This window comes from Neofelis nebulosa, chromosome 6, assembly GCF_028018385.1.
Source record: "Neofelis nebulosa isolate mNeoNeb1 chromosome 6, mNeoNeb1.pri, whole genome shotgun sequence".
Taxonomy (NCBI): Eukaryota; Metazoa; Chordata; class Mammalia; order Carnivora; family Felidae; genus Neofelis; species Neofelis nebulosa.
Window position 1 is genome coordinate 103,786,732 of NC_080787.1, and position 18,746 is coordinate 103,805,477.

At 40.8% G+C, this 18,746-nt stretch overlaps 1 protein-coding gene and 2 long non-coding RNA genes across 3 annotated transcripts in view; 1 reads left to right on the forward strand and 2 right to left on the reverse strand.

The window, feature by feature from the left end:
- SLC16A10 (solute carrier family 16 member 10) overlaps positions 1-18,746 on the forward strand; it is a 116,400-nt gene that overhangs the window by 84,485 nt on the left and 13,169 nt on the right. The window contains exon 4 of the mRNA XM_058734989.1: positions 17,027-17,170. Coding sequence (XP_058590972.1) covers positions 17,027-17,170 — 144 coding nt within the window. The remainder of the gene's footprint in view (positions 1-17,026; positions 17,171-18,746) is intronic.
- LOC131514701 (uncharacterized) lies at positions 10,062-12,650 on the reverse strand. The gene is made up of 3 exons (XR_009263217.1): positions 12,494-12,650; positions 11,179-11,320; positions 10,062-10,617 (listed from the first exon to the last, which is right to left on the reverse strand). It is a non-coding gene; the product is annotated as an uncharacterized LOC131514701 (long non-coding RNA).
- On the reverse strand, positions 13,147-17,103 carry LOC131514700 (uncharacterized). Its single transcript, XR_009263216.1, has 3 exons — positions 16,991-17,103; positions 16,555-16,618; positions 13,147-13,171 (listed from the first exon to the last, which is right to left on the reverse strand). It is a non-coding gene; the product is annotated as an uncharacterized LOC131514700 (long non-coding RNA).

Sequence of the window (18,746 nt, forward strand, 5' to 3'; positions counted from 1 at the left end):
TGCTTGCCAAAAGTCACATCGTTATAAAGCTGCAGAACCACTGTAATAACATCCAGGAGTATCCATAGAAAATAAGTGGATGCCTATTATAGCCTAAAATATAAATGTGTATATAGTAGAAATAGAATTTTTATTTATTTATTTTTATTTATTAAAAATTTTTTTTAAATTTTTTTTTTTAACGTTTATTTATTTTTGAGAGAGGGAGACAGAGTGTAAGCGGCGGGAGAGAGAGAGAGGGAGACACAGAATTGGAAGCAGGCTCCAGGCTCTGAGCTTTCAGCACAGAGCCCGATGCAGGGCTCAAACTCGCAGACCGTGAGATCATGACCTGAGCCAAAGTAAGACGCTTAACTGACTGAGCCACCCAGGCGCCCCAGAAACAGAATTTTTAGAGGAATGACATAGTTTTCTCACGAAATGTAACCCTAGTCAACTCATAGGATTCATTTCCTAGTCCAGGGTTCCTTTGCCATTTTGACACATTTCAGTTCTTCAAAGTTGCCAATGGCAGTTATCCTGGTTTTGTTTTATTTTTTCTTTTGCTGATCTGTTTGGAGCTCAGGGTCGAGGTTTTTGAGCCCAGAGAGTGCAGAGAATGCAGACTTCACAGTAGGATCCTTATAAACCAAAGGTTATTGTGCTTTGGGCCAGGACTGGGCTGCTGAGCTGATCTCTCCTGCTGCACTGATCACTGATCATGGTAAGGTTCTGACAGGAGAAAAGCCTTGGGGGTCATTACAGCCATGTGGGTGACGGTTGCTGTGCTTTGGAAACATTTTAAAACTGATTTACGATGGAATTGTATAATCTGAAGAGTTTCCCTGTCAGTCTTGCTTGCACTATAATCAGATTGCTGATATGGAGTTAATATTTGAATTTTGTTTTTAGTCTAGAGGCTAAAACAATAGAGACTAAATACTATGGGCTAACATTTTAATTTTCTTCCTTCTTTTATTCTTGGTTTTGGTTTATTCTAATTATCTTTATGTTGATTGTTACTTTGACATTTATTAGCTATGCAGAATGTTTTGGTACTTTGCAGAATAAAAAGTAATCACATTGTTTTTCCACCAAATTTTCCTTAAAAAAATTTTTTTTTAATGTTTATTTTTTGTGAGAGAGAGCACACGCATGAGCATGGGGGTTGGGTGGGGGGAGGTGGCAGAGAGGGAGACACAGAATCAGAAGCAGGCTGCAGGCTCTGAGCTGTCGGCACAGAGCCCGATGTGGGGTTTGAACTCACTGACCACAAGATAATGACCTGAGCCGAAGTTGGACACTTAACTGACTGAGCCACCCAGGCAACCCCAAGTTTTCTAATTTAAGTACAGCTGACACTTGACCAATGCAGGGGTTAGGGGTACTGGACCCCCATGCGGTCAGAAATCTGCAGATAACTTTTGGCTTCTCCAAAACTTTGCTACTAATAGCTCACCATTGACAGGAAGCTTTACTGATAATAAGCAGCCAGTTAAGACATATTATATGTTACATGTGTTATATAATGTATTCTTACAATAAAATAAGCTAGAGAAAATATTAAGAAAATTGTCAAGAGAAGGGCCACATAACAGACCACATAACAAAAAAACTCACAAGAAATGTAAAGAGATATTCTTGTGTCAAATTTATAAGCCTGTTATAAAATGAAAAATAAAACAAAAATTACATTTGACCCTTGAACAACATGGGTTTGAACTGTGTGGGTCCATTTATACACAGATGTTTTTCAATAAATAGAGTATAGTACTGTAAATGTATTTTCTCTTAAGAGGCTTTTTTAAAATTTCCATTTATTAAGCAATCTCTACAACCCAACATGGGGCTTGAACTCATGACCCTGAGATCAAGAGTCATAAGCTCTACCAACTGAGCCAGCCAGGTGCCCCACAAACATACGCTTTTTGATTCATTTCTCACAGCAACCTTTTGGGAGGAAAGCAGTACTGATGTTGAATAGATTAAGAACCTTGAGGATCAGAGGTTTTATTTGCTCAAGGTAGCACAGTAGTGGAAGGGGTGTTACTAGAATTAGAATGGGTTATTCCCAGTATTCTGCCAGTTTTTTGTTTTTTTTTTTTTCCCCTTGCATGTGAGTGGCTTCCTCTAATTACAGCTCAGTTGAACAGATTCAAGCATTCATTCATTTGACAAATACTGGGTACCTGCTGGGTGCCATTAGCATTCTAGGTGTGGGGATGCAGTGGTGAGAACAGCTTGATAGATAAGTACACACATAAACACATAAACAAGGTAGTTTTCAAATAGTGATGTTTTCTTTGAGGAAAATAAAAAGAGATGAAAGGTAATGGTGGAAGGTCACTTCAGCGACAACTCTGAGGTGACAGTAAATGCCTTCTATGGATGAGGGACGGTATTAGCTATGTAGAGAATAAATATAAAAGCAAGATTGCTTCCTATTGCCCTTGGGAAGCCTAGGACATAGAATCCCTCTAGTTTCTATCTTTAAGGCCAGCCAATGATTGATGATTTTTTTTAGCCAACTTTTTATCCGGTGTATTATATTGAAATCTGCATGTTGAAAATTTTAAAATCTTGCATAGGGCCCAACGATTGCTTTTTCTTCAGATACTTTACTCACTATGTATATTTTCTAAAACTACACTGCTCTTCCTCAGTCCTTGTAGTTATTACATTAATGATGAGACATCTTCTCTCCTTCACTTTATCTCCTCTTCTTCCAGATTTTTTCCAATGGTGCCTCTGCTTTTCTTGCCCTTCTAACCTTGCACTTATTTCCCTGCAGATCTCAACATCTGCTGCAATTTGACCACTCAGGTTAGTGAAAATTTGCTCACTTATCAGTTTTGTGCCTTAGGCAGTATTCACCCGTATTCTCCTACTGAAGATGAATAAGGATCTTTACTTCGGGCGCTTCTACTTCATTAATGGCAGAAGTTAAAGAACTACAGAACACTCTCATCAAAACAAGCTAGTTGGGTTTGGTTTGTTTGTCTGCTTTTTAGTTTCTTTTGTTTTGTGTGTGTGTGTTTTTTTTCTCTTCCAAACTGTAATATGCTAACATAGGAACTTGACAGGACAGAATACTGATCATTTACAAAGAAGTAAACTAAGGTAGAGCTGCTGCTTTTAGTAAGACAATAAGTTATCATGTATTCCAAATTATATTTAGACAAAGACAAGTGTGTATAGGTAATTCAATTAGTTTTTAGGAGTGATGCATAATTTATATTCAGTACGAAAATTATCCCTAGAATGTAGGTTCCAAACTTCTAAGAGCTTTTGAAATTGTGGGGGAGAAAAAAAAATCCACAGACATTTAAAAAAAAATTTTTTTTTTTAACATTTATTTATTTTTGAGACAGAGAGAGACAGAGCATGAACAGGGGAGGGGCAGAGAGAGAGAGAGAGACACAGAATCTGAAACAGGCTCCAGGCTCTGAGCTGTCAGCACAGAGCCCGACGCGGGGCTCGAACCCACGGACCGTGAGATCATGACCTGAGCCGAAGTCGGACGCTTAACCGACCAAGCCAGCCAGGCGCCCCTCCACAGACATTTTTAAATACCTAGTTTTAACTTTAACTGAAAACCAGCAATAGTGTATTTTTGTCAAGCCCTTATACTATACAACATATTTGATTTTATTGATGAAAACTGAGTTTTTCTACAAAATACACTGGGGAGTTCTGTGTGGGAATTGTCTTGATACCTCAGGAAATGGCAAAGAATAAATGGGTAAAGTAGACTGGATACTTCAAAGGGTAGGGACAGAGCCCCCTCTTTGCCGCTCCATCCCCAGCACCTAGCCTGTGCCTGGCACTCAAAATATTTTTTGACCATTTCCACCCTGAGCTTATAGATTGGTTGAATTGCTAAAGTATGAGTTCTACTAATTTGTCTACTTATGCTTACTTCTTATTCTAATAGCACTTTATGTTCTTTAAGTTCTTTCTTTGTTTTGGTCTTCACTATATAAACCTTGAAGGTGACAACAGTTTTATCTCCTTCTTACATGGAAAGGCATTAGCTGGTTTAGAGACTTTCTCTGATCACGCACATATAGTGACAGGGTGAGGTTTATATAATAGAAAAGTACCCTTATCTAGTTTCAATGTGGAGTAATGGGAAGATCTGGAAATGGGTGGTAAGAAGTACATAGTTAACCGTGTTGAGGCGAGACGTTACCTCCTATGCCTTGTACCTTCTCCTAGCTGCTTCCAGAAGATTGGGATCACTGAGGGTAACCACAGCCCAGAAAGTAGGCTAACAGATGGCCGTGCCACTCTTGACCCCACATACATCTGTGGAGTTTAAAATATCACCATATATTGATTATTGAATTTATGAGGCATTTTAATAGCCTCAACATAAATCGGGTGTTCCTGTCCCTACTTAACTGTATCTCTACTTACGTGAACACGTGGTTTTTTCCTTTTATATTTCTTACTCAGGAGCTGCCGTAGGGATTTTTCACAGTTCTTGCCACATGTCTCTTGCTCATGCTCTTCAGCTTGCAGGACATTCTCAATCCTGGGATCAGGATTACTCTGTCCCTGTCCCACCTCTTCCTCGTGAGGTGCTTTCTAAGCTCGATATCACGTTTACCTTCACAACAACCCTGTCACATATCTAGAGTAATATGTCAGACCCAGGACCTCCTTTTGTCTTCTGAAATAAAATATCTAGTTCATAAAAACTACCCATACACATAATTTAAAAAAATAATACCTTACTTTTAACATAAAAAAAAATAAAGGAAGTAATTTTTTTAAAAAATCATATGTATTTTAAAAGTTAATGTGGGGTGCTCCAATTGGATGGGGGGGCACCAAATGTGGGGCATCCCAATTGGGTGGGGGGTCAGTGGCGCAGGCAGTGAAAGAATTTATCCAAGGCAGAACAAAAAAGATAGGAGTTTACTGAATACCCCACAAGGGAGCAGCAGGCAGGACAGCAAAGGGAGAGACTGTCCGTGATGAGGTGGTGGTGAGGGGCCACAGTTCTAGGGCAGAGTGAGGAAGTATGGGGACTTCTGGATTTTTCCCTTTTTTGGTAATCTTAGGAGCTGTGCCTGGTTATTATTGGTCAGTTAGGGCCTATGGCTATTTCAGGGTTGGTTGCTTAATGAACCTGTTTGCATTCAGCTTGGTGGTCGCTGTGGGTCTTTTTGCCTTGCTCAATTTCCATTGCTCAAGCCTATTGCCTACTAGGAGCCTCTATTGTTAATGCTTGGGACACATGCTACAACATGGATGAAACCTGAAGACGTTATGCTAAGTGAAATAAGCCATAGAAGGTCAAACACTGTATGATTCCACCTCGATGAGGACCTAAAGTAGTCACATCCATAGAAACAAAGTAGAATGGTGGTTGCCAGGGCTTTAGCAAAATGGGAAATTAGTGTTTAATGGGTATAGTGTGTCAGCCTGGGGAAATGAGGAAGTTCTGGAAATGGATGGTGGTGATGGCTGCAGAGAGAGTGAATGTATTTAATGCCACTCAAGTGTATACTTAAAAATAGTAAAAATGGTACTGTTGTTCAACACAGTCCTGGAAGTCCTAGCCTTAGCAATCAGACAACATAAAGAAATAAAAGGCATACAAATTGGCAAGGAAGAAGTCAAATTTCACATGACATGATGTTCTACGTAGAAAACTCAAAAGACTCCACCAAAAAACTGCTAGAACTGATCCATGAATTCAGCAAAGTCACAGGATATAAAATCAATGTACAGAAATTGGTTGCATTTCTATACACCAATAATGAAGCAACAGAAAGAGAAATCAAGGAATCAGTCCCATTTACAACTGCACCAAAAACCATAAGATACTATGAATAAACCTAACCAAAGAGGTAAAAGATCTGTACGCTGAAAACTATAGACAGCTTATGAAAGAAATTGAAGAAGACACAAAGAAAAATGGAAAAGCATTCCATGCTTATGGATTGGAAGAACAAATATTGTTAAAATGTCTATACTACCCAAAGCAATCTACATATTCAGTGCAATCCCTACCAAAGTAACACTAGCATTCTTCACAGAGCTACAATAAGCAATTCTAAAATTTGTATAGAACCAGAAAAGACCCCGAGTAGCCAAAGCAGTCCTGAAAAAGAAAACCAAAGCTGGAGGCATCACAATTGGACTTCGAGCTGTATTACAAAGCTGTAATCATCACAGCAGGATGGTACTGGCACAAAAACAGACACATCGATCAATGGAACAGAATAGAGAACGCAGAAATGGACCTATAAATGAATGGCCAACTAATCTTTGACAAAGCAGGAAAAAATATCCAATGGAAAAAAAGTCTCTTCAGCAAATGGTGTTGGGAAAACTGGACAGTGACATGCAGTGGAATGAACCTGGGCCACTTTCTTACACCATACACAAAAATAAACTCAAAATGAATGCAAGACCTAAATGTGAGACAGGAATCCATCAAAATCCTACAGGAGAAAACAGGCAGCAGCTTCTTTGACCTCAGCCTCAGCAACTTCTTACTAAACATGTCTCTGGAGGCAAGGGAAACAAATGCAAAAATGAACTATTGGGACCTCATCAAGATAAAAAGCCTCTGCACAGCAAAGGAAACAATCAGCAAAACTAAAAGGCAACCGACGGAATGGGAGAAGATATTTGCAAATGACATATCAGATAAAGGGTTAGTATCCAAAATCTGTAAAGAACTTCTCAAACTCAACACCCGAAAAACAAATAATTCAGTGAAGAAATGGGCAGAAGACATGAACAGACAGTTTTCCAAAGAAGACATCCAGATGGCTAACAGACACATGAAAAGATGCTGTGAGCCAATGTGCAGTATTTGTTTCAGATCAGGAAACTGATGCCAAGATCTTAAAATCAGTAAGGAGTAGTGCTCATAATTCAACTCAGCCTTCCAATTCTCAGTCACACAAGTTTCTCACTGCTATGCTGGCATCCTTAATCCAGACCACTCAGGGCCTCCATTTTCTTACCTATCCTCCTAAAGGGGTGTGCTTTTTTTTCTTCCTGAAACCTTTAAAATCACAAGACAGAGCTGAACATGTTTAAAATACTGTTAATCGCACACCCCCTCCACCTACCCCAAAACTCTGAAATAGGCTTATTTCTTAAGAAAATTGAAAAAAAAAATGGGGGTAGACAATCTCAGAAATATGTATATGGAAATGACAACAGCGGGAAGAAAATTGACCTAGGCTCAATCCTAACAATTCAGATACATTTTTTTTTTTTTACTTTGATGTGATACTAGGGAGAAGGTTAGCAATTAGGTAACTCTTAGAATTGACAGAAGACTCGTCCCTGTATGCCTTACAAAGACTGAAGGGGAGGAGACATATCCCCTTTTCTAAAGAAATACAAACATGGAAACATGATGCCCCAAAAAAGAGCACTCATCACAAACAGGATCCACATCTGCAAATCTTTTGTGGCCACAATGTATTTTCAGAGTGCTCTTTCAAGTATTGGTTATGCATGCAGACTGTGGACAGTGGCTAAGCCCTCTGGAACCATCTTACCAGAAGGGAGGGAGGTGGTAGTCTAACTCCTTCAAAGACAGATACTGTCTAAATTCACAGTTCATGGTGTTCATCCAAACTAGCCAGGAACCAAGGATCTGAGAGAGTGCTGAATCTATGCCAAGAATGAGACTCCAAGAAGGAAACTGTTCAGAATCAAATTTGGATTTAGGTAGAATGAATAAAAATTAAAATAAACCAACAGATTAAACATCTTTCATTGTTCAGGAAAGACTAGAACAATTTTTGGTAATTTGTGAAATATCTGGCATAGAAATTGTCAGGGTCACTAAATTTCAAGTTACCTCAAAATCCTAGAGATTTTTTTAAACAATTTTTTTTAAGTTTACTTATTTTTGAGAGAGAAACAGAGACACAGCATGAGTGGGAGAGGGACAGAGAGAGCAGGAGACACAGAATCTGAAGCAGGCTCCAGGGTCCGGGCTGTCAGCATGGAGCCCAACATGGGGCTTGAACCCATGAACCGCAAGATCATGACCTGAGTTGAAGTCCAACGCTTGACTGACTGAGCCATCCAAGTGCCCTTATTTTCTATTTTAAGTTGAAGTCCATTTTCTAAAATGCAGGATTATATGAACTGTCATCTAAATCCAAATTGGTTTTGATAATTCCAATAGAACATTTTGCCAAATCTAGATCTGATCTAAATAATGCTATGTCAAGGGCGCCTGGGTAGCTCAGTTGGTTAAGCATCCAACTCTTTTAAAAAAAAATTTATGTTTAGTTTTGAGAGAGACACACGAGTGCGAGCAGGGAAGGGGCAAAGAGAGAGGGAGACACAGAATCGGAAACAGGCTCTAGGATCTGAGCTGTCAGCACAGAGCCCAACACAGGGCTCAAACCCATGAACTGTGAGATCATGACCTGAGCTGAAGTTCAATGCCTAACCGACTGAGCCACCCAGGCTCCCCAAGCATTCAACTCTTAATTTCAGCTCAGGTCATGGTCTCACAGTTCGTGAGATGGAGCCCCGTGTTGAGCTCTGTACCGATAGCTCAGAGCCTGCCTGGGATTCACTCTCTCCCTCTCTCGCTGCCCCTTCCCTGTCTCAAAATAAATAAAATTAAAAAAAAATTTTTTAATTAAAAAAAATAATGCTATGTCAAGAATGGACTTTTGTTTTGCCTTTTTTTTTTTTTAACCTAAGGGGAAAAAAATTTTTTTTAATGTTTATTTTTGAGAGAGAGAGAGAGACAGAGTATGAGCAGGAGAGGGGCAGGGAGAGGAGACACAGAATCCTAAGCAGGCTCCAGGCTCTGAGCTGTCAGCACAGAGCCCAACACTGGCCTCAAGAACTATGAGATCTCAAGAACTATGAGATCATGACCTGAGCCAAAGTTGGACGCTCACCTGACTGAACCACCCGGGCACCCCTAATGGAAATTTTTGAAAAAATGTTTATTTTTAAGAGAGAGAGAGAGAGCGATAGAGGCTTGAACTTATCAACTGTGGGATCATGCCCTGAGTCAAAATCAAGAGCCAGAGGATGCTCAACGAACTGAGCCACCCAGGTGCCCCAAGGGAAATCATTAAAAACAAACAAACAAAAAAACAGAAAAATAACAAATTTTTTAAAGAAATCTTAGAAAATGTTTTTAAAATTAGACCAGGGTTTTTTGAGCCATCAGCCATCTTTCATCCTTCTGAACTTTTCTTTTTCTGTCCCTTAGTGGCCTTTAAGTAATCTTTACTCTGGAAACCCTTCCCTCTTTTTTCTGAGTCCCCACCTTTACGTGTCTTAACAGTGCCATGTGTGATTACCGACAACGTGGAAGCCCATCTTCATGAAATGGAAAGACTGGCCATTTAAGAAACCATGCAGAGCCAGCTCCTTGTACCTCTAATGGCCCTGTTAGGTCAAAGGTCTGCCCTGCTTTCTACCTGGTCAGCTGCTGGAGGCAGGGGGGCACCTGCTCCACAAGTTTAGTCATGATGGAGACATCTTATTAGTAGGTAGACACTGGGCTGCCTTAAGATGTTCTTAAAAATGTTAGTGGGCAAAGAATTTTATGTTTTCATTTCAAGCACATCTTAGAGCTTTATTCTGAAAGCACAGTTGATCAGATTTAACAAGCTAAAATGGCATTTGAGGCTGACCTAATCAAGGAATATCTATCTTAATAGCCATAAAGTCCTATTTCAATATTATATGGTGTAAAGGGCTTAATTTTTATGTACCCAAATCTAGGAGTTTAGTTTTCTTCCACATTTGATCGCCTCACTGGGTTTGCTGGTGTACAATGTACTTGTGAAAAAACTTTCTAAGTGAATGCCCCACTTGTTTTACTTTTTTTTCTTAGCAAAAACAGAGGTAGAGAAAACACACTTGTTTAAAAAAGACAGGAAAAAAAAAAAAAAGGACCCAGACCAAACCCTCATTCCATTCAGAGTTCTGTTCATCTTACTTTGAAGTCAAAGGGTAGTGTAAAGTTTTGATTTGCAACAAATTCTAAGATTATCCATTAACTACTCTAGCAAGCTTTCTATTTCCTTTCAAATGTGCATCTAATTTTTAAAGGGGCCAGGCTCTTTTCTTTGAGTTTATCTTTTAAAAAATGTATTTTAATAAGAATGATCTTTTAGAGTTGATGGAATAGCTTTTCAAATGTTGAATGGATGTATCAGAAACCTACTCTAACCTGCAGGTGAATCAGAGGCAACAGGTTGAAGCTGCTAATGATCTTTGGAGTGAATAGCAAGTGAGTGAAACTGCTCTGAACTCCATATCCCTGCTGGAAAGTAGGGAGCTGCAGAAATCATTCTTTATTACAAAACCACTGAAAATACCGTGTCGCATTTGTTACTCCGTTTTTGGATATAGCATGTAAACGTAACAGTTACAGGTCCCCTGACCTGCCCAGCAGAGTTTATTCTTCTAGCGACAAAATGGGTGCTGATGTTTACCTGGTGTCCAGCTTGACGATGTGTATCTGAAGAGGAAGGGCAGGAGATCAGGAAATCAAAATCTTCACAGGCAAGGACAGTTGATGACTGCATTACGGGAATCTGTTTATCTCTCAGTGGGCACAGTAACTGCAACAGCCGTGGATGATAACTGTTGTTGATTTTTGCCTGCTCAGTTCTGCAAAGGTAGTTGAAGTTCTACCAGTTCCAGAGCCTGCAATGCTCTGGTGAAGCTGTTTTTGTCTTGCTTTCCTGGCCTCCCGAAGTTACTGCCTTTTTTTTTTTTTTTTTAAGCACTCCATAGTGGAGTCAGCAGCTGTTACTTCAAGTCCACATCTTTAAGTAGCCTGGAGTCCCTCTTGTTTAATTAATTATTCCCCAAAGATATATAGTTTAACTTCTATGTACAAAAGTTTTATCATATTCTTTATGTAATAAATTATATACATGTTACATAAAAGACACTAAGCTCAAACCACCCATCCCCTTAAAATGCTGGAGGCAAGGGCAGTTGAGGCTGAAGACCATCATAGTAATGGCTAATACCGCAATTTTATAAAATACTGTGGATCATTATTGGACCTCTTTTGGCCAGTGACCTCCTTGCTTTGCTGGTGTGTACCACCATTGGGTTTTAAGGGTTTCTTCTGTAAGTAAAGTGATGTAGGGTTCCCTTCTGCTGGGTATTATATCGTGCAACTATTTGTCAAGGAGAAACTTGAGTTTCTGCTGCACTTACATCAGTTTTATAGGAGCTGTTTTTATTCTGTGGTCACCCATTTAATTTTCTTCATGGTTGACTAAAAGCCAGAGGACTTGGGCTGGGTTCTCCATGGAAAAACACTGTCTGATGTCTCCCTGTGTCTGGCACTGTCACTCCTCTGAAGAGGAAGAGGTAGAGAGGGAAGAAGCCAACCCAGCAAGATGACTTTTTCTCTTTTTTAATGTTTGTTTTTGAGAGAGAGAGAGAGAGAGAGAGCAGGGAAGGGGCAGAGAGAGAGGGAAAAAGAAAGACTCCCAAGCGGGCTCTGTGCTGTCAGCACAGAGTCCAATGTGAGTCTTGAACCCATGAGCCATAAGGTCATGACCTGAGCTGGAACCAAGAGTTGGATGCTTAGGACGCTTAACTGACTGAGCCACCCAGGCGTCCCACAAGATGACTTTGTCAGGCTCCTACCTCAGCCTCTCAAAAGGGAATCCGCATCTAGGCTCTAGTGAGGGGAGAGGAAACTCTCCCTTTGGCTGGTCAGAAACATGTCATCCATAGATGAATGAACGGTTGAACCGCCGTTTACTTGGAAGTGGGGATGGTTGGGAGGAAGGGGAAACTGTGAACTGTTCTTTTTTTTGTCTTTCTTTCATGCATGATGTAGAATGAACAGATATTTTTGGATGACAAAACAATAAAAGGGTTTCACACAACCCACAAATGGCTTCTATGGGTAGCAAATGTTGCTTGAATGATAAAAAATGTTTTAGGAGCAGGCAGCATTCAAGTTGTCAGCAAGGTTTTGGTAATCCCTGACAGGTGTGCAGCCCTGGAGTAAACCAATGTTTGAGGACCTAAATAAAGGACTAATTCCTACCCTGAAAATACATTCAGATAAAGTCAACTTGAAACAACTGCTCTACAAAATGATGTTATTTTTTATGTAGATAGTGGCCTCTGTTGTAAGCTCCGTGTTCGTTTATAAAGTTAGGTTAAATAGGGAAACATCTACCCAACATTTTCACGTCCTTATCCATGTAACGCTTTTTGAGAGATACGAATTTGGCCTAATAGTCATGCTTTCCGCTAAATTAAAGTGCATGGCAGTCTCCAGAGGATGAGACATTGGCAGAGATTCATCAAATAGCCTGCAGCAATCATGGGAGACCAGGCTGAAGTAGAACCTGTATTTTGAGAACAAATACAGTCTTCTGTATTTTGCACTTCGAGCACCAGATCTCCAGGGAACTGCTACCTCAATTAAGGAAGGATCTCTAGGACCCAGAGACTAGCATCCCTAGACTCTGTTCTCCGACCCCCCCACCCCCTAGATTCCCATACTTACCGACTGTTTTTGAGCTTGCAGATTTGGGCCGAGGGTGAGGAGGTGTATTGGAAGCTGAAGTTCTTGTTTTATTTCAACAGAACAACAGCAACACATTTCAATGAAATAACACCCCTCATAGTTGAAGAACTAAGTTTCCACTTAAGCATAATTTGGACTTAACAAACTCACCCACTTTCAAAAGGCCCAAAACAATTCTATTTTTTGGATACTTTATTATCCAAAATGGATACTTTATTATCCATTTTAAGGATCTTAAAGTAGAGCAGGGGGAAAACTAAACTAAACCACTAATGAAAATAGCAGTTTGGCAGGCAAGTGTTCTTAGTTTCATCAAAAGAATGACTGGTAAGTTTAGTTTTTTTTGTTTTGTTTTGTTTTTAATACTGAACAATATCTTTTAAAAAGTTAGATCCTTTGGGTACTTACTGAAGTAGATTAATACATTAAGTCTGGATTCAAATTCTAAATAAGTTGATGAATACACATAATTATATTCTACGTGCCTTAAATCAGGTTATTCATTTTCTTCGGAATTGAGCTGGAATCCATCTTTCCACTTTGTCTAATTTCACTTACCAACAGTGATAAAGGCCTGGAGGAATAAGCCAGTTTGAGGTCACCTCTATCAACAGCTACCTTATCTTTGCAGCCACAAATGGATTTCTTAGACCAGCACTGTTCAATAGAAATGTAATGTAAGCCATATAATTTATAATGTTCTACTTTCCATAGTTAAAAAAAAATTTTTTTATGTCCATTTATTTTTGAGAGAGACAGAGTGTGAGTGGGGAGAGGGGCAGAGAGAGAGGGAGACACAGTATCCAAAGCAGGGCTTCCAGGCTCCGAGCTGTCAGCACAGAGCCCGATGCGGGCCTCAAACCCACCAACCGCGAGGTCATGACCTGAGCCGAAGTCGAACACCCAACCTACTGAGTCACGCAGGCGTCCCTCTACTTCCCATATTTAAAAGAATTAAAAACAGGGGCGTCCGGGCAGCTCATTCGGTTAAGCATTGACTTCAGCTCAGGTCATGATCTCACAGCTCGTGAGCTCAAGCCCTACGTCGGGCTCTGTGCTGACAGCTCAGAGCCTGGAGCCTGCTTCAAATTCTGGGTCTCTGCCTCTCTCTGCCCATACCCTGCTCATGCTGTTTCTCTCTCTCTCTCTCTCAAAACTAAATAAACATGAAAAAAATTAACAACAAATGAAACTAGTTTCATGATATATACAATATATTTTATTTAATGTAGCCAAAATATTATTTCAACATGGAATCAATTTTTAAATTATTGAGATATTTTGCATGTTTTTCCACCAAGTCTTCTAAATTTTCTGTATTTTGCACTTCGAGCACATCTCAATTTGAAGTAGCTACTTTTTAAGTGCTCAGTAGCCTCTGTGTGGCTAGCAGCTACCACATTGAACAGCACAGTGTTAACAGCGTGTGTGTAAGGAGGCAGCTGGAAGTGAGGCTGCAGTAGCAAAGCTTTTCTCTCTTAAAGCAGGAGCGGGAGCTTTATCCTGAAGGCTGTGGGAACCGTCAAAGGATCTCAGAGAAGTGTTTTTCGGTTTGAACTTAATCTGGTGGTCTCAGAGAATTTAAAGATGCAGGAGTGGGGGGCTCAAGCCAGAAGCATGCTAGGAGGCTGTTGTTGTCTGAGTGAGTGGTGGGAGCCTGAACTGAAACACAGAGAACACAGACCAAAAGAAGTGTGTCTGAGAGGGGGAGGAGGTAAAATCACCAGAATTTGGCGGTGACTCCTGCATCTGCAATCTAGGATGCTTTTCAGGTTTCTCCCTTGGAGAGTTGGGCCAAAAGCAGTAGTGGAGGGAAGGCAGATTGTGAGGGGGAGAGGAGTTCAGCATGAGTCATATTCACTTTGAGGTGTCTTTGGAACAGACGGGTAGATAGGCCTAGGGTGACATGCAAGAGTTTATACAACAGAATGTGTAGCCTCAGAAGCTAGAAAGGCTGGGTAGGAACATGCAATACTTAAGGTGCCAATGAAAACTTTAGGCAATAACAAGAATGGGATATAAGGTGGAGGTCATCAAGGACGGCTTTATAGAAAAGGTGGGATTTGAGCAGAGTCTTAAAGAATGGGTAGGATTCAGAAAGTCAAAGAAGAGACAGCAGAAATGTAGAGAGGTAAGAAAGTATGAGATGTGTTTAAGCAACACTATTTGAATAAACCTGTCCTGCTGGGCCAGATGGGATTAGGGCTGAGATCAAAGCCAGCCTAATGCAGTTTGCAGACTGGCATGGGGTTGGATCCTGCCGTGTTGTAAATTTAAGGTAGGTGCCAACATTTCCACAAAAAATTTCTGACTTCCCTTTAAAATAAAAGGGGGCTTGGAGTATGTGTTCCCTCTCTCCAGGAAGTCTCTTTCAGTCCTTCATGCTACTTGCCTGAGTCCTGTAGATATTTGAGTTTTCTGCTTTTGAGTCAAGGATCAATAGGTAATAAAGGCACAAAGACGACTGGTGACAGGTTATGAAGGGCTTTTAATACCAAACCGAATATAAATGTCAGTGGTGGGTAACTAATGGATGAGGGATTGATCAGATTAAAGTCCTATTTAGAAGAATTATTCCGGAGCAGTGTGGAAATAGAGAAGTTAGGGAGGAGAGTTACCAGTTTGGGAAGGGAAAAGACAGAGTGCTGGTGTTGGCATATCCAAGTGGGCCTAAAAATGTGAAATGGAAGTCTCTTAAGAAGACGTCATCCCTACAGGCTACTAGGAACACTTGGGAATCAATGGGCCATTGAGTTTGCTGGGTAATTTGCTTTGCAGGCTTCTAGAATTCAGGCCAAAGTTTGGTATAGGGAACAGCAAGTCTGATTGTTTGAAACAACTGTTTGGGTTAGTTAAAACATCTCTGCGATTGCAGAGAAAACAGTGGGAGTAGAGACATGCTTTTTTTTCCTTGTGAGCACAGATAGATGATCATTGAGAAAAGGGAAGTGCTAAGATAGGGATGAAACTTGGGGGCTGTGGGAGCAAAGTTTATGTTAGTGGGTGCTGAGTTGCTGTGTATTTTTCTTTCACCCAGTATAACAACTGCCTGGCCACACTTCCTTTTAAAACATAGTCAGGTTGTTGTTTTACAGTCATTAAGTACACTGCAAATAGAGGGAAAAGGTCCTTGAAAAAAGATAGGCTAAAATTCGGTGCCTGGTGCCTGGGTGGCTCAGTCATCTAACCAACTGATTCTTTTTTTTTTTTTTTTTTTTTTTAATGTTTATTTATTTTTGAGAGAGACAGAGACAGAAAGAGGGAGACACAGAATCCAAAGCAGGCTCCAGGCTCTGAGCTGACAGCACAGAGCCTGATGCGGGGCTTGCACTCACGAACCATGAGATCATGACCTGAGCTGAAGTCGGACACTTAAACTGAGCCACTCAGGTCAGGTGCCCCAACCAACTGATTCTTGATTTCAGCCCAGGTCATGATCACATGGTCGGTTGGTTGGTCATGACATCAAGCCCTGCTTCGAGTTCTGCATTGAGTGTGGAGCCTGCCTGGAATTGTCTCTCTCCCTCCCTCACTGCCCCTCCCCTGCTCGCATGTACACTCTCTCAAAATAAACAAACTTTAAAAGAAGGCTAAAATTAAAATTTTCAGTTATAAATAAGGTCTGAGGATCTAATTACATGGTTGATTATAGTTGGCAACAGTGTATTGTATAACTGAAATTTGCAAGAGAATAGAAAGTGTTCTCACCCCCCTCCCCCAAAAAAGGTAAATATGTTAGGTGATAGATGTATTAACTAATTTGATGGGGGGGGGGATCTTTTTACAATGGATATGTGTATCAGTGATAGGTCGTATATTTTAAATACTTGAGGTACTATTGCTATCTCCGTTTTACAGACAAGGCAACTGAGGACCTAAAGGTTAAGAAATTACTCAAGGTCACAAGGCTGATAAGGGATGGAACCAAGACTTGAACCCATGCAGTCTAAGAGGCTTTTCTCTTAACCGCTGTGTTAAACTGTGTATCTGTCTGTTCTGATGTCACACAGATAGGCAAATTCACAGGTAGGGAACCTTACTTCTGCTTTATCCTGGAAGCTCCACTCCAGCTGTTTCAGGGGTGTCAGTTTGGTTCAGGTCCTCCTACAAGAGATAAAACTGCCTTAAATAGCCTGTAAGGAGAACAGATAATTGGGTCCTGGGGTGACCTTGAGAGGAGAAGGCTGTATGGTGTGTTCAAAGTATGTTCTCTTCCTTTAGCTAATGGCTCAAGGTTAACTTATAAAATGTACATTCGTCATTTTTTTGAAATAGGACCTCTCCTAACAATTCTTCTTTTGTGCAAGCTAAATCATGTTAGCTTTGTCTTCGTATGTTCTGATGAACAATTATCACAGAAGAAATTGTATAAATATTTGGAATTGTATAAATATTTGGAACTGGAAAGGGGTGAGAATCCATAACATTGTGCAGACACAAAGGCATTTTGTGTCAAAACTTGTCAGTTTTTCCTACCGTATTTAGTGTTGCTTCTTTCTTGATGGTCCACAGATGAAATATGTGAATGAAAGGTTTCAAGATGGAAAAAATAAAGAGGTGGTTCTCATGTGCATTGGCATCACTTCAGGAGTCGGACGGCTGCTCTTTGGCCGGATCGCAGATTATATGCCTGGTGTGAAGAAGGTTTATCTTCAGGTACTTTCTTAAGCTGCTTTTCCCCCAGCAGAATTATCTTTGTCACCTCATGTCTCATTATATGTATGTATGTGTTTTCTTAAATTCTTCTGTAAAAATTACAAATGTTTTCTAGAACCTAACTTCTACCAGCAGTTTTTCAAGGCCAAACTCAGTTATGAATTTTGGGTTTTCAACATGAGAAATTGGCGATCACACAACAAGCTTACTTGTTTTGTCATGGCACTCCACCAAATCAAGATGGTTTTTGCCCACTGCTTTTTCTAAGAAGAATGTTTTATTTCTGGCACAGTTCTCTTAGTCATGTGCCTTTTGCACCACCTTGTGAAATTCAGGGGCCGGTTTCTTTTGAACTTTTTTACTGCAGATTGCCTCCTGGGTGTTGAGGGCTGTGCACTACGCAAATGCTAATTCCAAGCTCACACGGACACTCACTTGACAAGCACTTAAATGACTCCTCCATGCCAGACACTGTGCTAAATGCTGCGAATGAAGCATGAAACATGGTCTGTGCCCTCAGTTAGTCGCTAATGGTCTCATGGGGAGACAGTGTTGCAGCAAAGTGGAATAATGACTATGCTAGACGGGTGCTAGAAACATAGGCACCAACTATCTGAATCACTAGTGAGGCTCTGAGCAGGCTTCCTGGGCTGGTGTGGTATTAATAGGTGAGTGGCAGTCAGAAAGAGAAGGAAGATAGAGAAGTGTGTTCCAAGCAGAGGAAACCACATGGGCAAAGAGGTGGAGGTGTGACATAGTATATTATGTCTGTGAAACTGAGTGTTTGAATGGAATAAAGGGAGAGCGATAAACTGACTGGCTGGGGGGCGGGGGGTGGGGGGAGGGAGGTGGGGAGAGGCAGGAGCCGGGTTAGGAGAAGGATAACACTATCCTGAAATCTACCAGGAGCCACTAGAGGGTTTTAACTGAGGGAGTGACATGACAGTTGTATTTTATTAAGCTTAATGCAGTGGCTGTGAAGGGTGGATGACGTGGGAGGGCAACAGCTCAGGCAGTCACAAAAGGCTACATGTTGTGCAGCTCTGTTTTGGTGGAGTGGCCAGAATAGGCAGTGCCACAGAGACAGAGTGGATTCCTGGTGGCCCGGGGCGGGCGGGGGCGGGGGGGGGGGGGCTGTGGGGAGTAACTGCTACAGGCTATGGGGGTTCTTCCTGGGGTGATATATTCCAAAGTTAGGCAGTAGTGATAGTTGTACAACTTTGTAAATTCAGTAAAACGTACTGAATTATTTACTTTAAATGGGTGAATTTTATGGTATGTGAATTTATCTCTATCAAGCTGTTATTAAAAACAACAACAACAACAACAACAGAGTGGAAGCAGGGGTACTAGCTGGAGACCATTGAAGCAGTCTAGGCAGGAGGAACCAAGGCAGAAACACTGGCATCAAACAGTAAAATAGGGATATGGGAGTAAGAGTTTGACGGAGCCACCAAAGCTGGGTCTGAGATTTGTGGCTCCGGTAACAGAATGGATGGTTGTGCTACTGCGTTTAAGATGAGTCATTTCAGTAAATCGGAGTAAGATGTGGAGTTCACTTTTGCCATGTTAAATT